This window comes from Anomalospiza imberbis, chromosome 5 (genome assembly GCF_031753505.1).
Source record: "Anomalospiza imberbis isolate Cuckoo-Finch-1a 21T00152 chromosome 5, ASM3175350v1, whole genome shotgun sequence".
Lineage (NCBI taxonomy): Eukaryota > Metazoa > Chordata > Aves > Passeriformes > Viduidae > Anomalospiza > Anomalospiza imberbis.
In genome coordinates this window covers 20,097,778-20,124,304 of record NC_089685.1, presented here as the reverse complement: position 1 = coordinate 20,124,304, position 26,527 = coordinate 20,097,778, and the positions used below count along the sequence as shown (strand labels likewise).

The 26,527-nt window shown below is 39.6% G+C and overlaps 1 protein-coding gene across 9 annotated transcripts in view; it reads right to left on the bottom strand.

Moving 5' to 3' along the window:
- ZNF800 (zinc finger protein 800) overlaps positions 1-26,527 on the bottom strand; it is a 55,243-nt gene that overhangs the window by 9,305 nt on the left and 19,411 nt on the right. For 3 of the 9 annotated variants that reach the window (XM_068189827.1, XM_068189826.1, XM_068189828.1), the window contains exons 6-8: positions 13,288-13,338; positions 12,252-12,405; positions 9,185-9,582 (exon numbers count right to left, since the gene is read on the bottom strand). The exons of 1 other annotated variant lie outside the window; for it this stretch is intronic. In XM_068189827.1, the coding sequence (XP_068045928.1) occupies positions 9,322-9,582; positions 12,252-12,405; positions 13,288-13,338 (466 nt within the window). In that variant the 3' untranslated portion in view covers positions 9,185-9,321. Of the gene's footprint in view, positions 1-9,184; positions 9,583-9,965; positions 11,810-12,251; positions 12,406-13,287; positions 13,339-26,527 lie in introns of those variants that run through there. 5 more of the 9 variants (XM_068189824.1, XR_010999003.1, XM_068189829.1 and 2 more) reach the window with 5 other exon arrangements.

The window sequence follows — 26,527 nt, the reverse complement described above, 5'->3', positions numbered from 1 at the left end:
TACTATTTGTGTTTATGTTAAAGGTCTGCCCCAGGCAAACCACGGGACTCGGACAATGCTCGATGAGTTGTTCAAGCCTGTAACCTCTCTTATGGAAAGGGTCTTTCACAATTACAAAACGGCACTGGGAAAACAGCCAGGTCTTAGGCAGGATATATTATTTCATGTTTGCATTTGTTTGTTTTGGTTTTTTTTTTTAATCTTCCATGACAGAAGATGGAGGAGATGTGGTTTCAATGATCTATCTCAGAAATCAGGAATATAATCATATGGGTGACTCAATGTCTTGATGTTCAACCGTGAGCAAAATTCCATTCCAGATATCCTCCTTTACTCCCATCAGGAAAATTAGCCATGCATGAGTTACCATCAGTGTTGGATAGACCAATTTTTAACTGCATTTATACTTTGCCTCTCCAGCAGCTTAACAGAAAGTTCAGCAAAGCAAAACCAATTGATATCCTGAGGGCACAGGTGATGCCTGAACTCTTGTGTTAATCTTGCAGCTGGAGAAACAGGCTGAGGTCAAAAGATTAGGATACAGAAACCTCCAATGTGCTTCCAGCTTGGCCACCAACCTGAATGTAACCTGGTGCCTCCCCCTATTTCTTCTAGCCACATCTTTTTTCCAGCACCACTTTGAGGGCATGGAGGGTGTATCTTTTACATATATTTACAGTGAGTACCACAATGAATTTTTGATGGGAATATGATAAATAAATGAATAACTGAAGTTAACTAAATGCAGAGAAAATTAATTGGAGGGAGCAGGGAAGATAATAAGAAGCTTCACATGGCCATTCCGTGAGGATAGGTGACACAGGTGAGAGCCGAAACACATCCATGATTCTCTGAGCAGGATTCATTCTGATTCAAACCCAACAGTAGCTAATGTCAGTTTGTACACAAGGCTAATGTCAGGGCTGGTGACAGCTACTACCTGCACAAGTAACTTGGAAGGCAAGAAATCCAGTTCTGGAGACCAAGCTGTCATAAAGGAGATCTTAAATTATGGGGTTTTTTTATTTGTGTACTCCTGACCGTCACAGGCAGCATCTGACATGTAATGAGACTGGCAGGGCCCTGCTAAAATGGATCAGAGGCACGGCCTGAGAGGCTGCAGGTTTAACCACTGCCTGCAATAAATGCTTACTGTAAACATCTCTTTAAAAACAAGCAAAACCAAATGCATCAGTCAATCTCTGTGCCTCTTTTACACAGAAGATGTTGTGTTGAACCTCTGTGTATCCAAGCAGTGATTTTGGCAAAGTAACTCATGTTCCAGTGGTCCTCTTCCATAACTGCAATCACCAGTACAGTTTTCAATGACATTCGTATGGACCTGATTTTATTTTTTTTTTTTAATTTGAAATGGTGTGAAGCAAGACACTCTGAGTTTTGGATGAGGTTTTTGTTGCTACTTAGGTGAGAAATGTGACTTTCTGAGTTATTCAAACATGGGAATTAAACCCACAAAAGCAATAAAGCCTCTTGAATAATCGCTGTTCAGCAAGAGCCTGCTGATTAATAGCCATTAACGAATACAGAACCACAAAGTCACTGACTTCCATTAAAGTGATAGTGCATACTACTGGGTTCTGAGTTACAAGGTGCTATAGAAAAAGTGTGTTTGAATTTTTCAAGAAACATAATAATTAAAGAAAAGAACTTGAAACTTGGGTGCTTTGTGTGCACTTCTTTAAGAATAATGTTTTTTTTTATAAATTGTATTACGTGGAGAAAAAAGAAAAGGTGGAGAAAAGGCATTTCACATCAGTAACTATGACAGAAAGTATTATCTGGAGGCCAAAGAAACTGTGCAACCATCTGTTAATAGAATATACCTTTAGAAGGCCCCAACTGCTTTAGAAGGCCCCAACTGTGGCTTGTTTCAAATAAACGTTTCAGCAATGAGCAGGAGATGTAAAAGCTTAAACTTTTAATAGAAAGATAGCCATCATGTAGGAAAGGCAGCCTGGTTTCCAGGCAAGATATTTTCAGAATCAGAATATTTGCAGTTTCTAATTTCCAAATCTAACAAACTCCAATATGCTAGAAGATTTTAGCAGCTGGAAACCATTATTTTGCTGGAAGGAGCAGCACATGAACATTATTTTGTAAATGGGTTTTGAAATCTTTGAAACAGCAGGGACACTAAGTCCCACCAAAGCCAAACTATGAAGCAGAGCACAGTAGGTCTGGTGGCAGCAACCAAAGTCAGCATATCCCAGAGACTGCTGAACAAGTTACAACGGCAAGTCTGAGGTCAAGCCAGGAAGTCAATCTGGGAGATCTGGGAGAATCTGGGAGATTAGAGGGGTACATGGCAAGGCACAAGCATTGCTGAAACAGCTCCAGGAAGGGCAAAGAAGGAATATCAGAGCTTTAAAAAGCTCTGGGGAACCCAAAGGACATTTCTTAAAGCTTTCTCACAAAGCTCTCCTCAGCAGCCTCACCCAGGGTCACTACTGCCTTGTGTCTGAGTTGCCTTGACCATTGGCTGCCAAAGCCATGGGGGCAGAGTAGGGCTCTTGGCCCTCATTTATATACTGGTCCAAGTCTTGTGCCATATTCTCTTATATCTCCTTTTTTTTGCACAGAGCTAGAGGATGACAGTGACACATCTCTCCCAAACACGTCCTAAAATTTGACAGATTTTCTTAATGCACAGTATAAGAATTTGCCTCTCAATGTGATTGAAATGTGAAGGAGACAGATCTGGTCAAAAATGGTGGACACATACTACATCTAAATGAAGGATACAGTATATTTATTAATCAAATACAGTGTTTCCAAAATAGAAGTGGATGATGAGCCTGCAAAACACTCTCCCACACCAGCTATAACACTGAAGTCAGCAGAGAGGTTTGTGAAACAAAACATTTGCTAAATAGAAGAGACTTGATGCTAATTAACTAAAAATTACAACACCCCCAAAGGGAGTTACCTATTCTTACACCATTATAATGGGGACAGTCTCCACTAGCATGTCCTTTAGTATAATGATTGTATGGTTTTATATTGATAAAGTGTCTATAGAGGTTCTAAGTTCAGCTGCTTCTAAACCCCTAGTCTTTCATTTTTTCCTTCTGTAAAGAAAAAATTAAATCATGTTTAAGAGTGCCATTCACTCTAAGCCACTTTACAAAAACTGATAAAAAGCTATATATAGCGATTACTTCACTAGTCTTTGAAATGCTGACATCTTTGAGATGAGGTACAAAAAAGGTTTATAAATCAGAAAGCCAAGCCACATTACCTTTTCAACATTTGAGTCATAACCTTTTCTCTTAAATGACACCAGATGGATACAGGTATTTTACATAGCAGTAAAAAAAATTTTTGTATTTATATACCCTTCCAAATAAGTTATCTGCATACAATGTCATCTGCCAAAAGGCAAGTGGAGCTGATCAGGCTCTGCCTTGTTCCTGCCACCTTGTCTACTTTTGGCAAAATCCTCTCAGTTAGCAATGTATGGAAATGGCTAATCTTCAACTCTGGTATTCCTATCATTTTTGTGGACAGCAGAATCAGGCAGAAGACTGTTTTTTAAACTAAGTGTACAAAGTCCCTGTGTGCTCTCTAGATTAAAAAAAATACTCAAAGCTTGTTATAAAGTAAACTTTGATTCTGCTTTTAATACTGCCTATTAGACAACCAGAAAACAAACCATTAATCCATTGTCTAGAATTCAAGGCATTATTTTGCACAGCCATTTCTTTTCATGACTTATTGCAGAAGCAGCAGAATTGTAGTTCTAGGAATCATCAAAACCATGAATGAAGACTCACTTGAAGCAAAAAAATACTTTTTTGAAATGTGATTGTAAGTTTAAATGTTGCAAGACCCACCTTCATGCAGCAGGGAGCAGGGAGAGCATTTTTGATGAGGCTCTGAGAAGTCCCCTGAAAGCATGGCTTCCATACAGTGTCCACACAGGCAGCATACAGATACCCAGCCCAGCACTTGGCCTGAAGTTATTCTCTGAGTGGATATGTAAATTCACAAGGTTGACGTTGGATACATTATGGTGTCACTTCATGTGCCCAGATCCATCAGAATAAGCACATGAGCATGCCCTATTAGCCAATTCTCCTTGAAACTGTTCTGTATGAATCATGTAAATATGTTTTTGGGTTCTCAGAGGTGACTTTTCTTGGGCAAAATACACAGGTCTTCAGGAGAGATTCTCAGCCATCTAAGATGTAAACTCCTGTATTTAAAGCATTCCTCTAGGCCCCCTGTGTGAAATATGGAAATGCCCCTTTCCAGGCAGTGAGTCACCTGATATTAGCATAGATGTCTAAATAGAACATGTAACTCATGCCTCAGAAGTGTCTTTTTCTCTCCATGAACTATAAAAAGAGTCTAAACAACTGGCTCAGATGTAAATGTCTGCAGTGTAGATGATCAAAGTGAGGTGAGGTATATCCACCCCTGGAGCATGGGAAGGTGCAGACAGGCTCAGGGTCTGAAAGCACACACCACCAGCTTATGGCTAGTTTCTTATTGTGCCTGTTCTGGTGGTAGCTAATGATCCAGCATTAATGAGTCCTTCCTCTACCCTTCCCACAGTGAGTTGCTGATAAATAGTCAAAATTATCTTAAGAAGTAAATAAACTCTGTGCTAAGTATTTAAAAGTGGAAAATACTTAGCAAAAGATTGTATTTATTAAGAAGTTACATTTTTATAATGAAACAATTCTACAATGTTTTTCCTAAAACTTAATTGGTACAAAATTAAGCAATCATTTTAATTAATTGCCTGTGAAAAAAAGTCAGGGTTCAGTTTTTTGTTGACCTTTGCATGAACAAGATATAGTTAAGCTGCTGCTCAAGATTCACATATGATGACATTTTGCATCCATATGGTACTTTGTGAGGGGAGTTCATGTTAACATGAACTCTTCATCATGAGCACACTTTTGAAGTAAACCTTGCAGTTGTCCCTTCTTATGATGTGCTTTGGTTAATGTAACAGAGCAGTCTAAGGGCTCATGGACTGGATTCCTCTCAAGGAAAAACAGAAGCTGAAGCTGCTCTCCATGACTGCACCCAAAGTGTTACAATTGCTGGCAGACCAAGCTGGACCTAATCTGAGGTGATCCACATGCGATGTAGACATCAACTCATCAGCACAAATATTTTGCTCTGTAGACCTGTGCTGGCCCATGTGACTGGTTAAGATAAATATAGCTCATACCAGATTGAGGTTACAGTCTTGAAAACTGTCCCAGTATTGCCCTGAGGGCCAGAGCTGAAAGACTGCACTGAAACTCTGAGAGCTAGACCTTGTAACAAATTAAAGGCTAACATGATGCATGGCATGTTTCACGGGGAAGTTTCACACTTCATTTAATAGTTACCAGCTGTAAATATTGTACACAGTTCGATCTTGTGTTTATAAAGTGAAGGTAGAACTTTTTAAATAGACTGGAGGATCAGAAAACACGTGTAATCGTATTTGCTGTAATTTCTGTGCAACTGAAACAAACTCCCTATCAATGTTGTTGGGAGGAAGATAAGTGTACAGTGACACAACTTTCATCCATATTCTGTTCTGCATCTCTAGTTTGGGTATAACATTCATTTGTCAATGATCAAGTCATCTTAATAAAACCCTTCATTGTTTAAACTGTAAGTAAAGTGCAAAACAATGCGTACTAGTAGTTCAATCAAGTAATGTACTCTCTTATGATAGTGGCATTTTCTTGTATTAAAAAAATACCCTAGGACATCTAAAAGCCATTTAGACATGTCATTGGTAAATAGATTAATGATTTCTTTTCCTGTGCTTCATTGCTTAACTCTGACCTGAAGACAAGTAACCACTAATGGTATAATTAGGTAAGTATTTTACCAGACACTGATGATGCTTCTGCAGCAGAAACATTTCCAGTTCTTAAATGCTACTTCATTGGTCTTGTTGGGCAACTTGGAAATGGCATTGAGCTGTTTGAGTGTGAAATACAACTACTACATCAACTATACTTATAAAACTTGACAAAAAAATTATTTATTAACATTTAATACATTAATGTATTTATTAATGTCTCTAGCTGCTTCTCCCATATTGCCTTGTGTTTCCCATCAATATTAACTCTCAATGCCCACAAAGTGTTACTACAAAAATATGTGTGCTCATTGCCCAGTAAAACAGGTAAAATTGAGGAAAAAGCTTTTGAACTCAAACTGAAGCCCTTTCCCTCAATAGAAGAATTAATTCAAGTACCCAGTCAAAAGCTTTCAAGAAATAAAACATTCTTCTGGCAACATAGTTTCTCTGTATTTAGACTGAGGATTGTGGTGGTTTGTTGTTTTACAATTGTTTTCTGTTAATGAGTTTATAATGGTTTGTCCAACATACCCTGTTCTGTCCCACTAATGGTTTAGCCCTAAGTTGGTTTTACTCCAACATTTTCCCACCAAGTGCCTGTCAGTCCCTATGTCAGTCTCCCCAGTCCCTCCTTTGTACCTCCCTTGCTTCCTAATAAGTCCCTGTCAATCCTCAGTCCACTGCCCCCTGCCTGTCAAGTTAGACACACCCTGTTTGTTCTGGAAAGTTCCCTGTCTGTTGCCCTTTTCCAGCACACCATTGGACTGTTTAGCCTGCTCCCTCCCCTCTGCTGCCTTCATTGGATTACCCCGGTTGTGTTCTCCTCCCCCAGTGCTTCTCCATTGGATGTGAGATGTTTCCACCCCCATGCCCTGCCCTCGTTGAAATGTGCTGCCCCCCCCTCACTCCTGAGATTACTTGTCCCTGAGCCCTTCTGGGGAGTAGAGTACTTTGGAATTCATACAAGTGGCCCCTTGCTCCACAGCGAGCGTCCTAGCCGGGAGACTTCCATACTGTGGCCGCAACCGGACAGCAACTAGGTTGATCTAGTTGGAAAGTCCATAGTCTAAATCTTACTTGGCAGACTAAATTAGAAATTCTCAAACATTTGAAGGAAGATGAAGTAAGCAATGAATGACATAAACATAAAATAAATAACTGAGAATCAGATAAAAAATATTTCTTCTTTGTTATTTTTTTTACCTTAAGTGCTTCAACATCACTTTGTTATTGGTTTTGTTGGTTTGGGTTGTTTGTTTTGTTTTTTTAGTTTGTATTCAACACTTTCAAAAAGGAAATTTGAAAATAAATGGCTGGAGTTATGTAGGAGGAGAAACTGATGGGAGCTCCAAGCCTGTAGCTGTGCTGTTCATTTGCTGTGACAGAAGTACATGAAGGCATCCTCTGACTCCTTACACCCAGTGATTGAACCCAGCACTCCCTGACATCAAGAAACTGCCCTAATTTCAAACATGCTCCAGGATGGCTTTCACTGCACATGTCTATGCTTGCATCTCAGCTTAGGACTGTTATTTTGATGCCTCTTCTCACCACTGTTCACCACTCGGATTGGACCGCAGAGCCGTCTTGGACCAAACCAGATCAGCCCCCTGGATGAAGCCAGAACAGAAGCTGTGCCCCAGCTCCAGTGAGCAGCCAGACCTCACCACCAGAGCAGTCCTAGTCCCAGGGGACACCCCTGGAGCAAGGACAGTGTGGACACAGGGCCGCAGTGCCCACACCATGGATCTGCTCCTCTTGTGCTAAAGGACTTGCTCTACTCATCTTCTCTCCCTCTCTTGTGCAGTTTCCTGCTTCAGGTCAGAAAACACCCTCTGGGGCAGAGAGTGTGCTCAAGAAAGAGCCCGACAGATGTGCTGACTGGGGGTGAGATTCTGTCTTTTGCTCAAGCAGCTCAGGAGGCTCTAGTGATAATGCCCCAGTTCCCTTCAGTTGCAGGAATGCTGCATAAACATTGAGAAAACAACAAAGATTTAAATCAGTTTTAGGCCAGGAGAGATATTTTATTCTGTAATGATTATGCACTGAGGTGTCCCTAACATCTCTTTTCACTATTTTTGCTTCACAGAAAAATTTAAAATCTTACATTCATTCTAAATCAGAAAAATAAAAAATAAAAAAAAGGATGTTTTAAAATATCACTAATTTGTTTGTGAGATAAATCCAAATAAGCACTATTGCTAAGTGTTGGATGAGAGCTCATAGAAGAAATGGCAGCAAATCACTTCTTCCACTTCTATTGCTATTATGAGGGGAAAAATCATATAAACAGTACATAGTGGTATAAAAACACTAGTTTGTTGATCAACAGAAATACTATTACTCTTGATATTTCAATGCATTTATGAGCCAAAGACTTAAAAATTACTTTTCTTTCCTACAGTTGTACTGTATTCCAGTATGTGTAAACTGTACTCACTAAAACCTGAAGTTGCACTGCTACAAAATTAGTACTGCAACATGCAATGCTTCACGCTCATTTTAAAATGCACTGAGATTGGATTAAAATATGTTAAAAATATGTTAAGCATGCTAATGTATCTTTATGACTTTTAAAACTTTAGCACAGACTCTTGTTTGAAATTTCAAACACATGAAGCATTGAGTGAAAATAAACTTCAGTAGCTATAGCACACATTGAATGAGCTTGTCCATATTACAAAATAACTGGTTTTACAGTATTTAACTAGCATGTATTGGTTACACCAGTAGTTTTCAGGTTGGGGTTTGCAGGTCACACAGGTGATGAGATGCTAAATGTATTTTTCACTAAGCTGAATAGTGCATCATGATCTATGACAAGCTTTGGAGCTCAAGTGATCCTCCAGGATGTCCAGGAGCCAAGATTCACATGCCCCATTGGATTAGGCATATAAACAGTAACCTTAAGCTCTTTTTTAAAACCAGGAGGAGAAACAGTCCTCTCCAGAGCAACCACTTCATCCTGAAATGGGTGATTTAAAAAACATGGTAAATGAACTTAGAGATGTCACAGTCTCTCTCCATTGATTACAGAGGGAATCTCAGGAGACTAACAAGGGTGGCATCAGCTTTAGACTAGACCTCACTGCTCTCAATGTCCCCCTCCATAACCTCAGAACAGACAGCTCAGATGCTCCTGCTCTGAGCCTTGGTTTCTCTGCCTCTTCATGTGAAAGGGCTGCCTCTCCTCCAGGAGCTTGGGAAGGAGGAGGAAAGCATGGTCTCACACCAGCACCCAGGACCCTGCATGGAGCACACCTGTCCTCTCAGTGCAGGGAGCACAGTCTAGCAAGAGGGTCTCAGCAGGTATTGGGGCTGCCAGTGCACAAGTGGGCTGTGTGTGCTCTGATTACACAGCCAGAAGAGTCTGGGCCAGTGTGGGCATCTTATCTGACCACTTCCACCTCTGCCTAATCTAGATCTCTGTCAGCACAGATATATTGGTACTCACACAGCTGAAACAGAGGAGCTCTGCAGCCTCACATACTCTGGGGAAAGGAAATACCAACACAAAACTTAATTGGAAACAGGGTTTTACCCTGATTCAGCATATGAGTTTTTCTTCCTGCAAGCCCACAGGGGCCATGAAAATCTTGCACAACACCTTTCAGAGAGGAATCTGAAATTGAAGCAAGCTTTTGCTGGTGTACAACACATCCATATTCTTCAGAAGATTTCCAGAAGGGTGTCCATTTGAGCCCAGGTTTCTCAATGCAATACAGCTGTATCCCATGAGCTAGCTATTGGATAAAAAAGATTTTACTGCTCAACACTCATAACTGCAGCCTTGTGGAGGAACGTTTCATTCAAGCACACCTCATTGGGATTCTGAAATGCTTCTGGCTTCTGAACTGTAATATATAAAGTTGTCACATCAGCCATGAAAAGAGTTTAATTGACTGAAAGGAAGTTAAGACTGAAACATTGTACGCATTTGCTAAAAAAAAAAAAAAATCTGGTATTTTCCAGTTAAAAATATGCTTTTACAATTAAATTTAAAATCTGTAGAGAAGTTAATTCAGTTAATGTAGGTAATTTTAAAAGCTTTTTCTCAGTGGAGCCAATTTTAATTTTGGGATTAAATGAACAGCTAATAGAGACATTCAGATTTTTTCCTCTCATACATTTGATGTTTGCTTAAAGATTTTTTTCTTAACAATCACCCCTTCAAAATAGCACTGCCTTCAGTGAGTATTTAGAACATATGCAGTTTATTAAAAACTTAAAATAAGCCCCAGATTATTACATTTGCATCCATTAACTGTACTTTGAGAAATAGTTTTGCTAAAAGAACATGTTTTAGTCAGCTGGTACTACTTGCTTGCATGAAGACTAGAGGAGTTGAACAATTTTTTTTTAAAAGTTACGCAGTCGTCAGCAGCTATTGAGGACATACTTGGTAGTAACAAGACTACTACATCCTGATGCATTTTCTTTGATATCACCTGTGCCTGCATGTGCCATGTAACACAATAATTCTTCAGTAGAAAAAAGAATGAAATGAAAATTAGGTAAAATAGTGTGGGGGAAAGCAGAAAACTTTTCTGTGGACATTGACTCCTTGCAAAATACACCCTGAAATACTCTCTTAGAGTTAAAAAAGTTAACAAGCCTTTTAGGCCTACAATAAAGCTTCATTTAAAAGTTTTCTAGACAGTAGTTTATATATGATTAAATGACCTGTAATGCCAGGTGAATGAATAATTGATCTATTCTGAAAAGACCTGAGAGATTTCTTGTTTTCGAGCCTGATCAGTCTGGTACCCACACCATCCATTTACCACTTCTAATGTTCAGCAGACTGTTCTATAACTCTGCCAGGTTCAGTTTTGCAGCTACAATTCAATCAAAAAGTCATGTCAGGGCTCAGAGTTGTATTAGCTGAAATTAGGAATGTTGGTCATTTATTACACTTGGAGTCATATTTATCTTCTGGGCCTCAGCTTTTCACTGAAGACAAATTCTCAAGGTTTTTATACCAACTAAGGAAAAAATTATTTTTATTTTATTTTTTAATGGAAACTTAGTGCATCCGGGTTTTCATCCACCTTCCAGGTCTTTACAAATGGTCACATATTTCACAAGAGTTATGGCCCAAATCACAAGAGCTGTCAGCACTGACATTTACCCATCAACATTACAGGGTGCCCAACTGCAAAGATACGTATGAAATCATTAGAGCATAGAAGAACGGTTCTGATATTTTTTTCTACCTTTTTGGGTTAGATCCAGTGAAAGATTTAAAGATGCCAACACCTAACTTTTAGGCTGACTTTCAGAATGAAATTCAGAGGCAGATACCTGAGTTCCTTCTATAACTTGAGATAAGTCACTCAGTGGGAAGAAGATTCCTGAACAGCAGTGAAAACCCTGCACTCCCCATTCCACTGCATCCTACCTCTTCACAGCTAAATCCTTCTGAGGCTGCTGAGACACACCCTCCTGGTTTCACCAGGAGATTTCACACTGCCCCATGGTTACCATGCTTTGCTACAGCAGAGGGGCTGTGAACCTGAAGTCCCTCAGTTGGAAGAGAGCATCCCATATATGTCTCTGCCTCCTGGGTGAGTGCTACAGGTATAAGAGGCCCATTAGAAATACTTTACATACAATTACTGCTATGGAGGGACACAGTTTTGGCAGTGAGCCAGGCAGGCTCATTCCAATGGCTTTTGCATGTTCTTCTGCTTACTTTTGGGATCTACTAAAGTTTTGGTAGGAAGGCACCATTGCAGACTGAGTTGAAGAAGATCTCTGAAGACATTTAGAAACCTTCAAGGTTAAGCAGCAGGTAGGATGTTTGGATAAAAGGCACCAAGAACTTGGTACAGTTATCCAACTGTAAAGGGTGTCTAGGAATGCTTGTCCTGTGCAAGGGAGGTGCAAGTGGGAGATCACCACTGGCCACATGGGAGACATTCAGTTCTCTGGAGCGGCAGCAAGAGGCCAGCAGGTACACTGTAGCATCTTACATGGAAAGAGGTGACAAAGTTTTAGCAATTGAAATAAGTCTATATAATAACCAAATCCCACATTAGGAAGAGCAAACTTTAACCTTGCTTTTGGATTTTGGTACACTGATAACATACTGTCAGCAGCAGTAAATACCAATTAGTTAGAGGTGACAATCAGTTGAAAACAATGTTCCATGCCAAAGCACAGATCTAGTTTGCAGCTGCACATTGTGAAGCCTTTGGGAAGTGGGAATAGAATAAAGTTAGATGTGGCTGCCTCAAATTTCACTCTCTTTTTAAGGTTAAGCAGACCTTACACTAGTTTACAGCCGTATGGACAGAGAAATCTGTTCATAAGTCTTTCTGAGAAAACCCACTAGTTTTAGAGTGAAACCCACTCAATGAGATTTGTAAGCAAAATAAGCATCTAAACAATGACATGACTAAGTGCTTACCACAGCAGGCTGTTTGTTTTGGACACAGGATGGAGAAGGCTTTTGCCAGTTTCTGTTTAGCTTGGCAAACCCCATGGCAAGTGTAGTCACAGCAAATATATTCCCTAGCCAGATGACACACACAGTTCCAGAGCTGAAAATGGGCTGTGGAAGACTAGAGTATAATAAAACAAGTTGAAATAGTGTGTGACAATGATAGCTTTGCATACTATTGCCCTCAAAGTATCAAAAGGATCTCACATTCTTTCAAAGATATGTATTAGTGATGTAGTGAAGTCAAAGATGAAATTATATCCAATTTTATACACAGAAAATTGATTTTTTTTAAATGTCATAAAGGCTGATATTGTGTGCATTTGCTACAACAGACTCAGAGAAATCAAATGCAATCAAAAAACAGAAAGCAAGTCATTATTTTTTAACGACTGCATTATGTAAGCAGGAAGAAGGAGATGTTATCAACCTGCCAGCTGGAAATCAATAGGAACTTGGCCAACTAGCCTAAGGCTTTTTTTTCCTGTTGTCTTCAAGGGGATCAGTTTACTAAAATAATAATTTAATCCTATGTGCTTCAGGAATACTGGACATTTGAAGATCTGAACATTTAAATCCTGGGCATTGTAAAGCCAACATTTTGTGCAGATTCTGAATTCCCAAGTATAGCATGCAACCTTTATCTGGTCAGTCACACGTTCTGTCATGTGCAATTGTCACTGATCAATTCAGGTACTTATGACTAAAGTGGATTTGCTTTACTTAACAAACTTTCTTTTTTGTAGTTTTAACAAGTCACAAATCCAGTTCCTCGGGCCACAGGAGATTAAGAAACGTGTATGTGCATGGCTCATCAAAACAGTAAAAACTGGAAAACCATTGTACATTTCTGCCATGTGCTGACTTCGTGCTGTACATGTTTGGACTTTACATATTAACATATCCTTTCTGATACTTGAGTCTAATAGGGCTATCAGCTATCTGGTGTCTTTTTAGTGTCATCTTCTTACCAGTATCAAATTGCAAGTGACAGTGAGTGTACCTTAACTTACCACACCAAAGGTCCTTGCAGTGGGTCAAACCAAATTCAAGGCTGAAAAGTATCAAAAAGTTTATTAAAACTCAAAGTAAAGCAAATTCCTATCCTCTACTGTCTTCACACCTTTGTTGTGAAAGACAATCCTCAGCCAGGTTCTCCAAGCACGCACACACATTTAGTGACTGCATGCTTTCCCTATTTTCCTACCACAGCTGAGGTAGTGGGCTGTAGCTCAGAAGCCTGACCAGACTAAAGAGGTGGACATACAATTTTACCATTTTTAAACTGTAAAACTTTTTGCAAAATTGTAAAATTATTTATAAAAACTTCAACTATTTGATATATAACAAACAAGCACAGATACCATCCTTTGTTTTTCAGAAAAGGAAGCAGCAGATTTGTTACCTGCAAGGTGCACAAAGTCCCACAGTACAGGCATGGCAGAGTGAGCTGGGACACAGGCATGTTCTTGTTTCCCAGCTTGGGGCCATGCTCAGGGACATAGCACACGCTGCCTTTCGTGCTGCTTTACCCTTCTGTCCAGCTGACCACGTGCCATCAAACATGAAAGGCAAACATATAAGATCTCACCAAGATCACTTTAAGGTTTTACAGAGGTTACAGTCTAACCCATTTCTCTGAATTACAGTCAAACAAGTATAAAGTTTCACCTGAAACACCTTTCCCCATTGTATATTATACAGGTGTAATACAGCTTTAGCTCAAACAGCCTCCCAGCATCTGAGAGTAGGATGTGTGAATAGTTGAGACAGCCTCAGCATCTCACAGGAGCTAGAAGAGCCTTGTCCTTGAGTTTCTTCAAAAAACAAGAAAGTCTGGGAGAAGATTAACATGGATTTTTAAGAAATATTGGTATAATGTGGAAAGAAGGAAAAAATGGTAAAAAGCTAATTAGATATTAAGAAGGTTAAAAGGGATGACCTAAAGGGATAGATTGGTATTGATTTCTCACAAAATGATGGAAGGCTGATAGGGTTGCCATTTGCCATTAGTATGGTAGCATAATTAAGGTCATTCAGTAAGAATTATATAAAACAGTCTTTGTCACACAAATACCATTACTACAAGAGATTAGAAATGTAGGTGATAATTTAAATTATACTGACATAACAGGCTTTGACAAACTATTTTACATCATGGTGAAGGACCTTGTGTTTAAAAACAAGTATAGAGTTACAAGGAAAAAAAAATGAAAAAAACTTCATACAAGTATCTAGTTCATCTCAGATTCTTGAATATAAAATGGATTTCAACTGAAAATTGGGTTTATGCATTTCTAAACAGAAATATTTCAAATGATATTGCACAGAGTTTCTATTCTTGGCTCAACTATAAGAAATACCTTTATTATTGAACGGAATACAAAAGAATCCCTGCAGCTAGTGTACAAATTCCGGCAGCATGCCAGAAGTGATAAGAATGGGTCAGTTCCACACAGAGGCTGCGGTGCTTGAAGTGCTAGTTTCATTCAAACAAAGAATATAGGTCAAACACTCTGATCTGGAAAAGCAGTATCCTGTAATTCAATGACTTAGAGAAGAATTCTGGTTAAAGGGAAATAGTCAATGAAAAAAAAAGCTCATAACATGACTGTGTGATTATGAGGGATAGTGTGATCTTCAGATGTGTAAATAAGAACAAATCTGTAACAAGTAGGACAACTGTATACTGCCCAGCTGATATGAGCTAATTGTTTGGGTTTTTTTTCCTGATACTCTTCATCAGAAAATTCAACATTCTCAGAGGGAGGTGAAGTTTAAATAAGAAAAGAATTTTAGAAAAGAAGATGAAGATGTTTTGATTTTCATGATACTCCTTTTGTGCTTTTAAATATACATGATTTGGTTTTAAATTTAATATGATTTTTGCATATTTGGTGACATCACATAATATTAAAAATTTTAAAAATAAAACCTATTAAAAGTCGAACTGTAATGAAACTTCTCAAGTTTGCTGTGATTACTTTTGAGCTTATAGTTATAGAAATTGTCAACATCTTGTCTTTCTATTCTGTTTTGGGAGAAAGACTTTCTGAAAGTCCATACCTTCTGTCAGCTGAGATTGCAATTCAGATATTGGAACCTGATTCCACTGTCAGTATTTAAGAATATAGAAAGCCAAGAAATGTTATAAACAAACCACAAGAGTGTCCCGGAGTTGCATTTCTTAAAAATATACAGTTTGAAAACAAGGGTTTAAATGCTTTCTTAGCTTATTAGACCAACAGAAACACAACAAAAAGGGAACATTTATTACCCATTGGAACAACTAAACTGAGATTACTGTAAATAAGTAATTTTTTGCAGCCTCCCAGATGACATACTTTCCTAGAAGGCATGCTTGCAGCTCAGTGACAAACATAGGACTCAATACTGAATTTCTGCAGGCATGTCCTGCAGCTCACACTGTGCGGGGGGTTCTCACAGCTCCTGGGTTTCAACCTATGAGCATGGGAAAAGAAAAAAAGCAGCACTCAAGTCACTGCTGTGGTCAGGCAGCTGCCTTCTGTAACCAATATATGTTTGCAAGAATAAGCATCACTTACTAAAGGGTCTGACAGGGAGGAAAAGGGCCATGGTTGGCAGTGTGAGGCACTCACTGAAGACAAGAGATGATGTCCATAGAAGGAGATACTGTGAAACAAGCCCAGCCATACCACCTGCCACACTACAGGCAAAGCACCTAACCTTTCCATGCAAGTGCTAAAGAGAAAAAAAAAAAAAAAAGATTAGTAGATTTTTTTTAATGGTAATAAATCAGATTATAGGGAAACTTGTCTGAGCAGGACCCAATTGGAGAAATTAATTCAGTTCACTATTCAGTAATAATTAATTTCTCGAGGTTGGGATTGAAGGCACTTGAGATGGTATTTTATGTTCGGACTTAGGTGTTTATTATTTTTTTTTCTATGTTACAGTCTCAGTACTGTGAGTTTGGTAGCTTTTTCATTAGCAAGGCACAAAATGGCTAACTAACTTTTGTTACAAGGTATTTTAAAGCTAAAATCTAATTAAGAAAGGATACTTAGATTATTTTATTTTTTAACTCAATAGTTGATCTTCCAAAGTCCGCAATGTGAACTTTTTTGTTTAATCACAAAACATCAACCAAACCCATGAAGAAGAAGGAAGAAGAAGGTAAAGAAGAACAACTTGCTTCTGCCCTAAAACTTCTATCTTGCTTCTTATTTATTTCTATATTCTAAAATTTCAAACTCCAAGTTTTTAACTTTGTGATATTACAGACTCGTAATCTTAGTGTTATTAATAAATTTTAAAAGCTTGTTCTACAACCTCAGGTCAAATGCAGTGTTCTCTTTTGGGTCTGTGCCTTTAAGCACAGAAAGTTTAAAATTCTCAGCATCCAGGATTCCAACACGTAATGTCTCTGGGGGAGCAGAGGACAAGCTAAAACCTGAAGTACAGAGAACTAAAAAGGAAAGAGAATCAGCACACATCCTGCTCCAACACACTGAACACTTGACATCACAAGAAAGACCCCTTCCCACACAGATCACCAGCACCTTACTTTTCTTCCCTGCCAGTCTTTCTGCAATTGTAACTGCAACATTAGCTTTTTTTAATATCACACCTGCCTGATAAATTGTTCCTCTTAAATCCATAGCAATAATGGTTTTACCTTAGAGCTTCAGATTAAGAGATACATTTTTGCACATTGCTAACCTTTGCATAACTCATGTTTCAGGAAAGCAGACCTATTAGAAAATACAGATCAAATTGTGAAACTGTATTACAGTGTAGGAAATCTTTCTTCATCTAGATAAAAACCCCTCTTCTTAGATCATATAGATCAATCATAAGTAAATTTTTTACATTAGTATCAGACAAGCAATCATTATCAAATCAAATGAAGCAATCAAATCTTCCTGATTTTTTAGGAATTCAACAAATATAGCTCATCTGTATATATTCATCTCTCTCCAGCCTTAGACTGCAATTTCTCAGACCAGGGACTGTCTTTTCCTGAATGTATGGAGAATGGTCAGCTAAGTGTGGGCACTGGCATAAATAAATACGACATCGTATAATTTTAAATAAAATTATACTGTGATTTAACAGTGAAGCTCCTCTTCCAGAATCCCAGATGAGTAATGATATTCAGAATCCTGCTTCACATTTATCTTATTTTATCAGGAGTTTCCTTCTAACCAAACAACTGGAACTGTACATGTCCTGCTCATCTACTCTTTCCCCATGCACTCACCAATGCTTAAGACAATCCCTCTTGCTCAAATGCTATGGGACAGATTCTTTTCTATTTACTGCTTCTAAATTCTTGTTACTTTCTTTTGCAAACACAGTATCAGCCAGAACTTAAGAGGGAAGAATATTTTTGGAGATTTGCTTATTGTAATTACGGGATGCTTAATGCAACAGATGAAGAAATTAAATCATTGCATGGAAAGAGAACATGCCAAAGAGCACCAAGGAGCCTGCCAGCTCAGGAAAGAACAAAACAAACTTCCCAGACATGAGGAGCCTGGATAGAGTTTGCTATAACTCAGGAAGTTACTGAATCAGCTAAAGCAAGGACTCACTTGAAAGAGTAGGAATTGTTGGGATTTTTAAACTTCCTGTTTGCCTTTTTCAAGAGTTCTAAACTTTCTCAATTTAAAAATTTAGTTTTCTTGTTTTTATTCAAATAGTTTGTCTTGTTTGAAATTTAATTTTAAAAAAAATCAACTTTAGTCTAACTTGAGTTAGAATACAATATAATATTAAAAAAAAGACTGCCTGATGCAGAGTCCCATCAGGGATGGAAAGATGACTGCCCTTAGTGCTGTCCCCACCATGAGAGCAAGGAGGGAGGCTTTCACACTGGGAAGCTTCACTGCTGTCAGAAGTGGAGCAGGAAGTGTCAAAGAAGGAAAGGAGTGGAAAAATACAAGATATTTTGACTGGTAACAGGCCTCCTCACCTCCCCACACACCAAATGTCTTCCTGCTGGGAAGACAGGTGCAAAAGAGAACAAACAAAAAGAATGAAGAGGAAAAGCAAAGAGCAGTCAAAAGTGAAATGAAGGATAAAGGAAAGCTGGGAATCATGACATTGCTGGTAGCAAAAGAAAAAAACAGTAACAGAACTACACAAGAAGGTCTTTCCTTCCCAACATCCAGGCAACTCTGTCATCCTAAACTGAGTCAATCAAGTTCTTGTGATACTGAGTCCCAGAGCAATGAGGCAGCTATTGCTCTCATGAGGCGATGTTAGAACACCCAAGACAAGTGACAAAAGTTGGAGAAAAACGTTCCACTGCAATTATAAATGAGAAAAAAATACACATCATGCATCAAAAGTAGTCTTCCTTGAAAAAAATGTTGTAAAAAAAGAACAAAAAAAAGAAGATGGCATAAATGCTAAACTCCTCCTTAACCCTCAGCACTGGAAATGAGAAGTGCTTCTTAAAAAGTAGTTTCTAATGCATCTGATCTCCTCATGAAAAACAAAAGTTAGAATGGGCCAATGCTGTAAGGCAAACACAGTTGTTGGTACAACTCCGATTTTAACTTTAAAAGAATTCTTTTATATCAAAAAAAAGTGTCACAACTGCCTTTTTTTTTAATTACAAAGCTTGTCTTTATTTAAGTTTGCAGGGCCTGCTCTGGCTGAGACAAACTGTACCTCAAAAAAGGCACTATAGTTGGGAGGGAGTACAGCATCACAGTCTTTCTTTCCTCTTCTTCCAGTGTATCAGCCAATATTTTTTCTGCAAAGAGATCTGAACAGTATGCAATAGCAAGGCACAGCTTTTAACTTCTGCATTCTTTTAGATGTTCTTACTGTACATGTATTTCTCAAAATTAGGTAGAGAGAATGTCATTAATGTAATACATAAATCCAGGAGAAAGTAAAAATTACAATCATGTGGCCAAAAAATTCTCAAACTGGGAACTATGTTTGCATTTTCTCCCAGAGCATTGCCATACACGAGTAAGCATCAGAAGAGAAGTATGTGTCACATGGGGTTCACCAGGGGTCTGTCCTGGCTGCAATACACTCCAGTATTTACTCCATGATTCAGAGAGCACATATTAAATTTACAGATGGCAGGAACCTAGAAAGAAATGAACCTATTGCAAAGGAAGAAATACTGTGGACAAAAGAAAGAAATAATGTCTGGGAAAAAGGAAACAGAATGCACCCCAACAGGGACAAGTTGAATATATTGTTGTTAAGAGCAAATGAACCACATAAATACAGAAGACAACCAATCAGAAATCAGTCATGTAGAAAAGGACCTCGAATGATATAAAAGAGAAGCTGAACAGAAGTCAACATCAGGCTATAACAGGTTTCTTAAGGTACCAAGAATTATGAATGAGCCAGAATACAGAATGCAAAATCTGTAAAAGCCCTCTACTCTGCAAGGCATGGCTGTGATACTGCCTTGTTCTCACAATACAAAAATAAATAAGTAAAAATTCAAGTGGGCCAACAGAAAGGAATGCATAGGAGAGTTGCAAGAACAGTTCCAGGAAACATGAGCCTGGAGGAAACCCTGAGCAGTGAGTTTTTGAGTCCAAACAAACTTAAGACCTAAACGTGACATGCTAATAGTCCTCAAGCACATACAACACTGCTCAAGGTTGAGATTGAACAATTAGTTTCCTACATTCATCCAGGAGAAGGAAAAAAGTAACAGGTTTAGATTTTAACAGCAAGGTTTCCACCTCAAGCCGAGAGAATATTCTGTTGGCAAGAATAATGAAATGTAAAAATGAACTGCCTGAAGAAGAGGTCAGACAAACCTTCCTTGAAAAAATCAACTGACTTTGCCTCATAATAGACTCCACATCTTCCTTGCTCTCCCATTACTTTCAGCCTTCCTAAATACTATCAGAAAAAGAGTTAACATCCTGCATCCTTAAAAGCAATCTCTTCTTCATGACCACCTGGCCTCTTTTCACAGATGAAATAACTATGTCTTGCTGTGTTCCTGTTTCTCGCCTTCCCCAGACCAGCACACAGGCTGTCCTCCTCTCTCCAGCACCCTGTGCACGTGCCCGGGCCATCTCTGCTTTCCCTGAGCAACGCTCTAGAGAGGACACAAAAGCCTTTATGGATGATTAATAGCTACCTTTCAAGGCTTAATGATTTGGCTAAGAAACTACATCTTATAGATCAGTCAGCTAATCTAGACCTTGGCCAGCTCTCTTCTGCTCTTTCCAAGAGGTAGACTGAATATTCAGCTCAATATCTCTCCTGCTTTCAGTCATTTTTCTCCATTATCAACCACCTATTCAGGCAACTATTCCCAAGTTGTACCACTTTACTCAACACATCATCTCCATTACATTACCAATGGGTAAGCAGAGAAACCTTAAACCTTAATCAAAACAAACTGTCACTAAATACTCAGAAACAATTCAGGAATTAGTCCTATTTTACAGTTCTGTGTGTTCTGTTCTCCAGTTTTCAGCTCTGCAATGATGAGACTGCATTTTATCTAAGGAAGAACACACCATTTTAGGTAATGTATACAATTCCAAGTGGCAGAAGTGCTTTCCTTCTGTTGCTGGAAAAAAGATGAATAATAATGTTAAAATTAGTTACAGCCAGTATGTGGTAGATGGACTGTTGCCATATGGTGGTTATGTAAATTAAGTGACAAAATAAGGATCTAGCATTTATAAGCAACTATTGCACACTTCAAAAACCCAGCCTGCCTGTGAAATACCTACGGGCTGTCACTTATGGGAAAAGATGACATCAAAAACTTGGATTTTTTTCTGAGACTCTGAACAATTATTTCAAGGAAAACATAAGCCTCTTATTTGCCTAACATATAAAGAATATAAAGTCTATTCACCACTCCTGTGCATTACACAAAGTAGTCTTGTTGTCCAATTAAACATCTATTTTCATTTGGTAAAATTATATCCCGAGTCCGCATCGCTGTGTTGCCTGTCTGGAAAGGTGCCTGACTGTACTTTGTGGATGATTTAAATGCCCAAACTTAGGACAAAGACAATTTCTCTAAATGCTGTCAAAGCCACCCACTTTTGCTGACTAGACAGGGAATTTAGGACCATCTTTAGGAGTCCTGATACTCTATGTGCTTGTCATTGAAACATAAAATGGGGGGACAGCTGGGCAAGATACTTCCTAAGCATCATAGCTCAGTCAACTTTAAATATGTTCAAGAGGCAGCATTTCAGACTCCATATGTAGTAGCTATCATGGAGAAAAGTAATAATTTAAAGTATTTAATTTTTTATTACTTTTTTTAACATTTTTTTTATTATTTCAGCAGGCAGGGCCACTAGGTATCAAACAGATAATTGGATCAGAAATCAAAAAACAGTTTCTTCTAAAGCTGGGTCACTATTTTAAAAAACTAGTTCTCATTTCTCAGGTTATAATGAAAGCATAGCCCCTGCTATGAAAAATAAAAGTTGAAATTAATTATGGTATATAACAGCTTCATGAATCCTTGACTTACAGCACAGATTAAATTCTAGACTCCTACTGTCCCACCACAAAAAAAATTAGTCTTTTCTCTCTAACCATACGCACAGAGGCTAATTAACACAAAATCCTTTTCCCTTACAGAAAAAGGAGTCTTCAGGCTTTATTAGAAAAACAGGAAAGCAATTAACTAAAGATTAAAGGGGCTCCATCTGCATGAAGCATGATAGAAATTGCAATAGGAGCAGGAGACAGGTAACAGAGGATATAACAAAAGTGGGGTGGGGGGGAGAAGGAGAGAATGAGCAACAGAAGATTAATATTAAAATTGCAACTGGAGATCTTTTTCAGTAAACTGTTGGAAGTCAGCCAGAGGGGATAACTGTAATGTAGGCACAAGCTTAGGCAAAAGTCTGTGGATTCTGTTCAGGTCAGATTACCTGATCATAATGGTCCTTTCCACCCTCATAAATCTGAATTACACATGTTTGAGGACAAAAGTGAATACTAAGCAAAAAATCAAGAAAAGGTTTAAATCTTAAGTTGAACTAAAACCCTTACATTATTATCATGATAGCAAAAGGCATATGTAAAAGGCATTAACCTTATTCTTGACATCTCTGGCCAAGTATTTATCCCTCTATCAGTCTTCACAGGAAGTGCTGTCTCATAGGAAGTAGCTGCTTGGCATCTTTCTGAAAAAGGACTACAGGACAACTCTGCCAAAATTATCATCCTCTTTGACTCTCCTATCTTAGGGTAACTCTGGGTTAGTAACATATGATCTCCTCAAACAGATTTCTAGCACTGGAACATTATTTAAAAGCCATAAAAGTCACACAGTTCTGAATGAGTGTATCTAACAAGCTATATTCCAGCACTGTTGCATCCCAGGGTTGGGTTCAGATTAGGGGTTGTGATATATGTTAGTTAGTCGGTTCTGTGTACCCCATGTTCCCCCCGCGGTGGTCCGTTCCGGGTCAATTACCATTGGAGCTTCCCCTCGTCACTCCAGTAACCACCCCCCGTCCACTCCTGAGAGTTCTGTGTCTGTTACTCCGCCCCTGCATTCCCATTCGGCCTGGAGTCCCGTGTCCATCCCTGTCGTGTCCCCATCGGTTACCCCGGTCCACGTCACTCCCTCGTAGCCTGCCCCCATTAGGCGAGGGGTGCTTCCACCTCCGTCGGCCCGCCCCCTATAAAATCCCATTCCTTCCTTTGTTTAGTGCCATTTTGCCCATGCGGCACTGGGGAGCGAGTCGCGCTTCTCCATCGCAGCTCCACGCAACAATAAAGTTCTTCAGCCGATCACGCGGACAGAATGGACAATTCCTTCTCTCTTTGCCTCGCCCCTCGCGCTCGGCAGCTGAACGCGGCCAGCCCACCCCGGTGCGCAGAACGCCACAGAGCCCGGACCTCGCGGCACCCCGGGTCCCACTGAGAAACAGCGCCTTTAGCTGGGCTCTCCGGAGCTGCGCGGGACCGGGGGAAAGAACGCAATGCCGCACAGCACAAACTGATGGAGGTGGAAGCCTCAATTTATTCATACAACCAGGCCTTTTACCCTATGGCAAATTGCAATACATCTTAACTGACTTAGTTCAGTCCACACCAAAGTTGGCATGTATCTGAAGTCTTGCCTTGCAGCGGTTACTACAGGATCAGGAAGGGTCAAAAAGGGAAGTATGAACCCATTAGAAGGTCAGTAAGTCTCAGGGGATCCCGAGGTCCCTCGACATGTACTGCTGGACTTGTCAAAGGTCCTGTCATGAGCACTGATATTACATTACATATTAGATCTACTTAAAAGTGCATTTTGACGGAAAGATGCAAATGTGAATCACACCATCCTACAACACCTTGGATGGATTCATGTGCTTGTAGCTCCATGACAGACCAACCAAAACCAGGTGCTGCTGTGCGGCGTTGGGTTTTTCTCTGCCCTGGTCCCGGGCAGCTGGGGGTGCCCGGCTAGGCACGCTGCTTTTCGGCGGTGCCAGGGCTGCCGCGTGGTGCGGAGCTCTAGGGCTGAGCGTCTGCGTGGGTTTGCCGCTTTCGTAGCCGCACGCTGAGACGAGACAAAGGGAGAGAGAAGGCACAATCCACCCCACGTGGCTGAGAACTGTTTATTTCCCGCGTGGCTGCCGCGGTGGACGCAGCAGCATTCCCAGGTGCGCGCGTGGGCAAAATGGCGATTTGGACAAAGGGCACCTGGGGTTAAATAGGGGGCGGGCAGACAGGGATGGAAGCCCCCGTCGCCCAATGGGGACAGACAACAGGGGAGTGACATGGACCACAGCAACCTATGGGAACATTACAGAGGCGGGTACAGCATTTTGGGACAAATGGGATTACAGAGGTGGGGTGACTGACACGGAACTTTATGTGGGGAAGAAGGGTGTGGTTACAAGATTGACAGGTCAGAGCTCCAATGATACAGCTTGGAGCAAACCATTATGAGAGGAAAATAGGGGTGCATAGAACCGACCTAACTAACATTTATTAAAACCCCTAACTGAACCAACCCAGCATGCAACACTGCTGTGCACCTCACCATGGCTCACATGCTCTCAGCGACCGGAGGGAAAGCTGACAACACAGAGCTTCTCAGTGGTGATCAAAACCTAAGAGTTCCTTAAGGATAGTGACTCATCTAGTGGATCAGCTGGCAATGAAAACATGACAGTCAATTTGGCAGGTGCAGCATCCTGTTAGTTCATCTCTGCTGCAGACAAAAATAGTCTGCATGTTGGATGAACAGTTTCTCCCTAATTCTATCTGGCCATCACTGATATTACAACTATATCACCAGAATCACAACAATAGCCCTAAAAGAAGAGCCTAGTCTCATATAAACTCTCTTTTCTCTTCAGACAAAACAGGATTTAAAGGGATAGTGCCATCTTTGTAAAAAATTGCAAGGAATCACTTATCTATAAGATAGATAGTCTACTTCTGTTTTCAGCTAAAACAGAAAGATCTGCAAATCCCAAGTGAACAGAAAGGACTGAAATTTCATGGTGGTACTGGTAACATTTCACTCACCTTAAGAATACATTAACTGCATTAAGAAAACAATAAGTTAATCTATCATTGATGCAACTCAAACACCCTCCTGTGCTGTCAGATGTCTGTTAGAGACATCTGGTTGTCAGGTGTATGCTGTACTTGCAACAGCTGTACAGGGACAAAGCAGGGATGGCTATGAGGATTCAATGATCCTGCATCTAGAATTCTTCAGAGCCTGGAGCATACTCTTTAAGGAGTTGAGGCTTGAGCTACTTGCACACCTCCAAGCTTATAATGAGCAATAGATATAACCTGGTTGAAAGGGGCTGTATACAAGCAGAGGTAAGCAAATGGCCAAAGGAGGAAAGGCACTCCTGGGAATAGCAAATAACACATCTTTTCTTTTTCTCAGGAAAGGTCACTGTGTCAAGGAAGCTGGCTAAGATATTGCATTAGCTGCAGGTAGAGAAGAGCTGGGGTACAGCAGGAACATCCCAGGAAGCAGCACAGGAGAAGCTGGACCCGGAGTGATCATGACACCAGTGAGCTAGGCAGCCTCGTCACTGACTCAATGCACTCTCACAGTAACCATGCTATGCTAAGTTTTGGTGTGCAATTTAGGCATTCAAGACTTCTGGATGTTCAGAATTGCAGATATAACCACTGCAGAGAGCTCATTTGCAGCAAATCCATCATTTCACTTAAACATTAAACTGTGCACTGTGTGGATCCAATAAATCTGACACAAAGGGCTACAGAATGCTTGCACATGTAAATGGATCCACAGACAACAGATTGGCACCTACACATTAAATCATGTATGTCCTGAAGAGGTCTGATTTGACTGTCTATGACCAGAATAATCAAGTTCACTGCAGATGTTTTAATTAGTATACATACACATTTCTTTACAAGCAGAATTAAAAGCTGTGAAAAAGAGGGGCTCTGATGTGGCATGACTGGTTTTAGCCATCATTCAAAACACAGAACAGTCACTATAATGTACACTGACCTGTATATGCCCCATTATAGATACCAACATAGTACTGTATTCCCTGCAGTCACTGCTCAGAACATGAGATAGTGAGACATTTTCCATTTTGAAGAAGAAAAAAAAACACGCAACAGTAACAACAACAACCACCTCAAGACAAAATAACAACCAAAACCACACAAATGCTCATTTGGAAAAAATACTATTTGCTTTTCAATTAATATTATTCTCTTTCTTTTGGCAGAAACTGTGTTAACTCAAAATTAGGTGGTTGTCTATACCAAAAGCATAAAAGAGATTGTATCTATCTGTAGACATGACCCATGTTTCTCCTTTCCAAACAATAAGTCTGGGAATAGAAGTGGATTTGAGGTCTGAAAACAACACGTTAATAGATGCTAAATAATGTAACAGTGCAGAAATTTCTATTTACGATATGTCTTCCAGCATTCCCAAGACAAAGTTTCTGCATTTTAAAAGGTGGAGGTAATCTTGTGTTCAGCATTTCATTTTTAAAATATAAAGATAAGTTAAATGAAGCTTAGAGGAGGTGAAAGACATTAGAAAAATACAAATCCTCTCTTGATACTCAGCAAAGAACTAAATAACAAAAAAGGAGTTTAAGAGCTATTGAGCTGCACAGGTTGTGCTTCTAATTTTGAGAGAGCACCTTGGCAGATGACACCTAACCCCTCTAGCGTTGTCCCCAGCTATTCCACAGCCTTGGGGACAAAGAGCAAGTACAATCAAGCAAACCTTAAGTCTTCATCCTTACAAACATCATTCAATA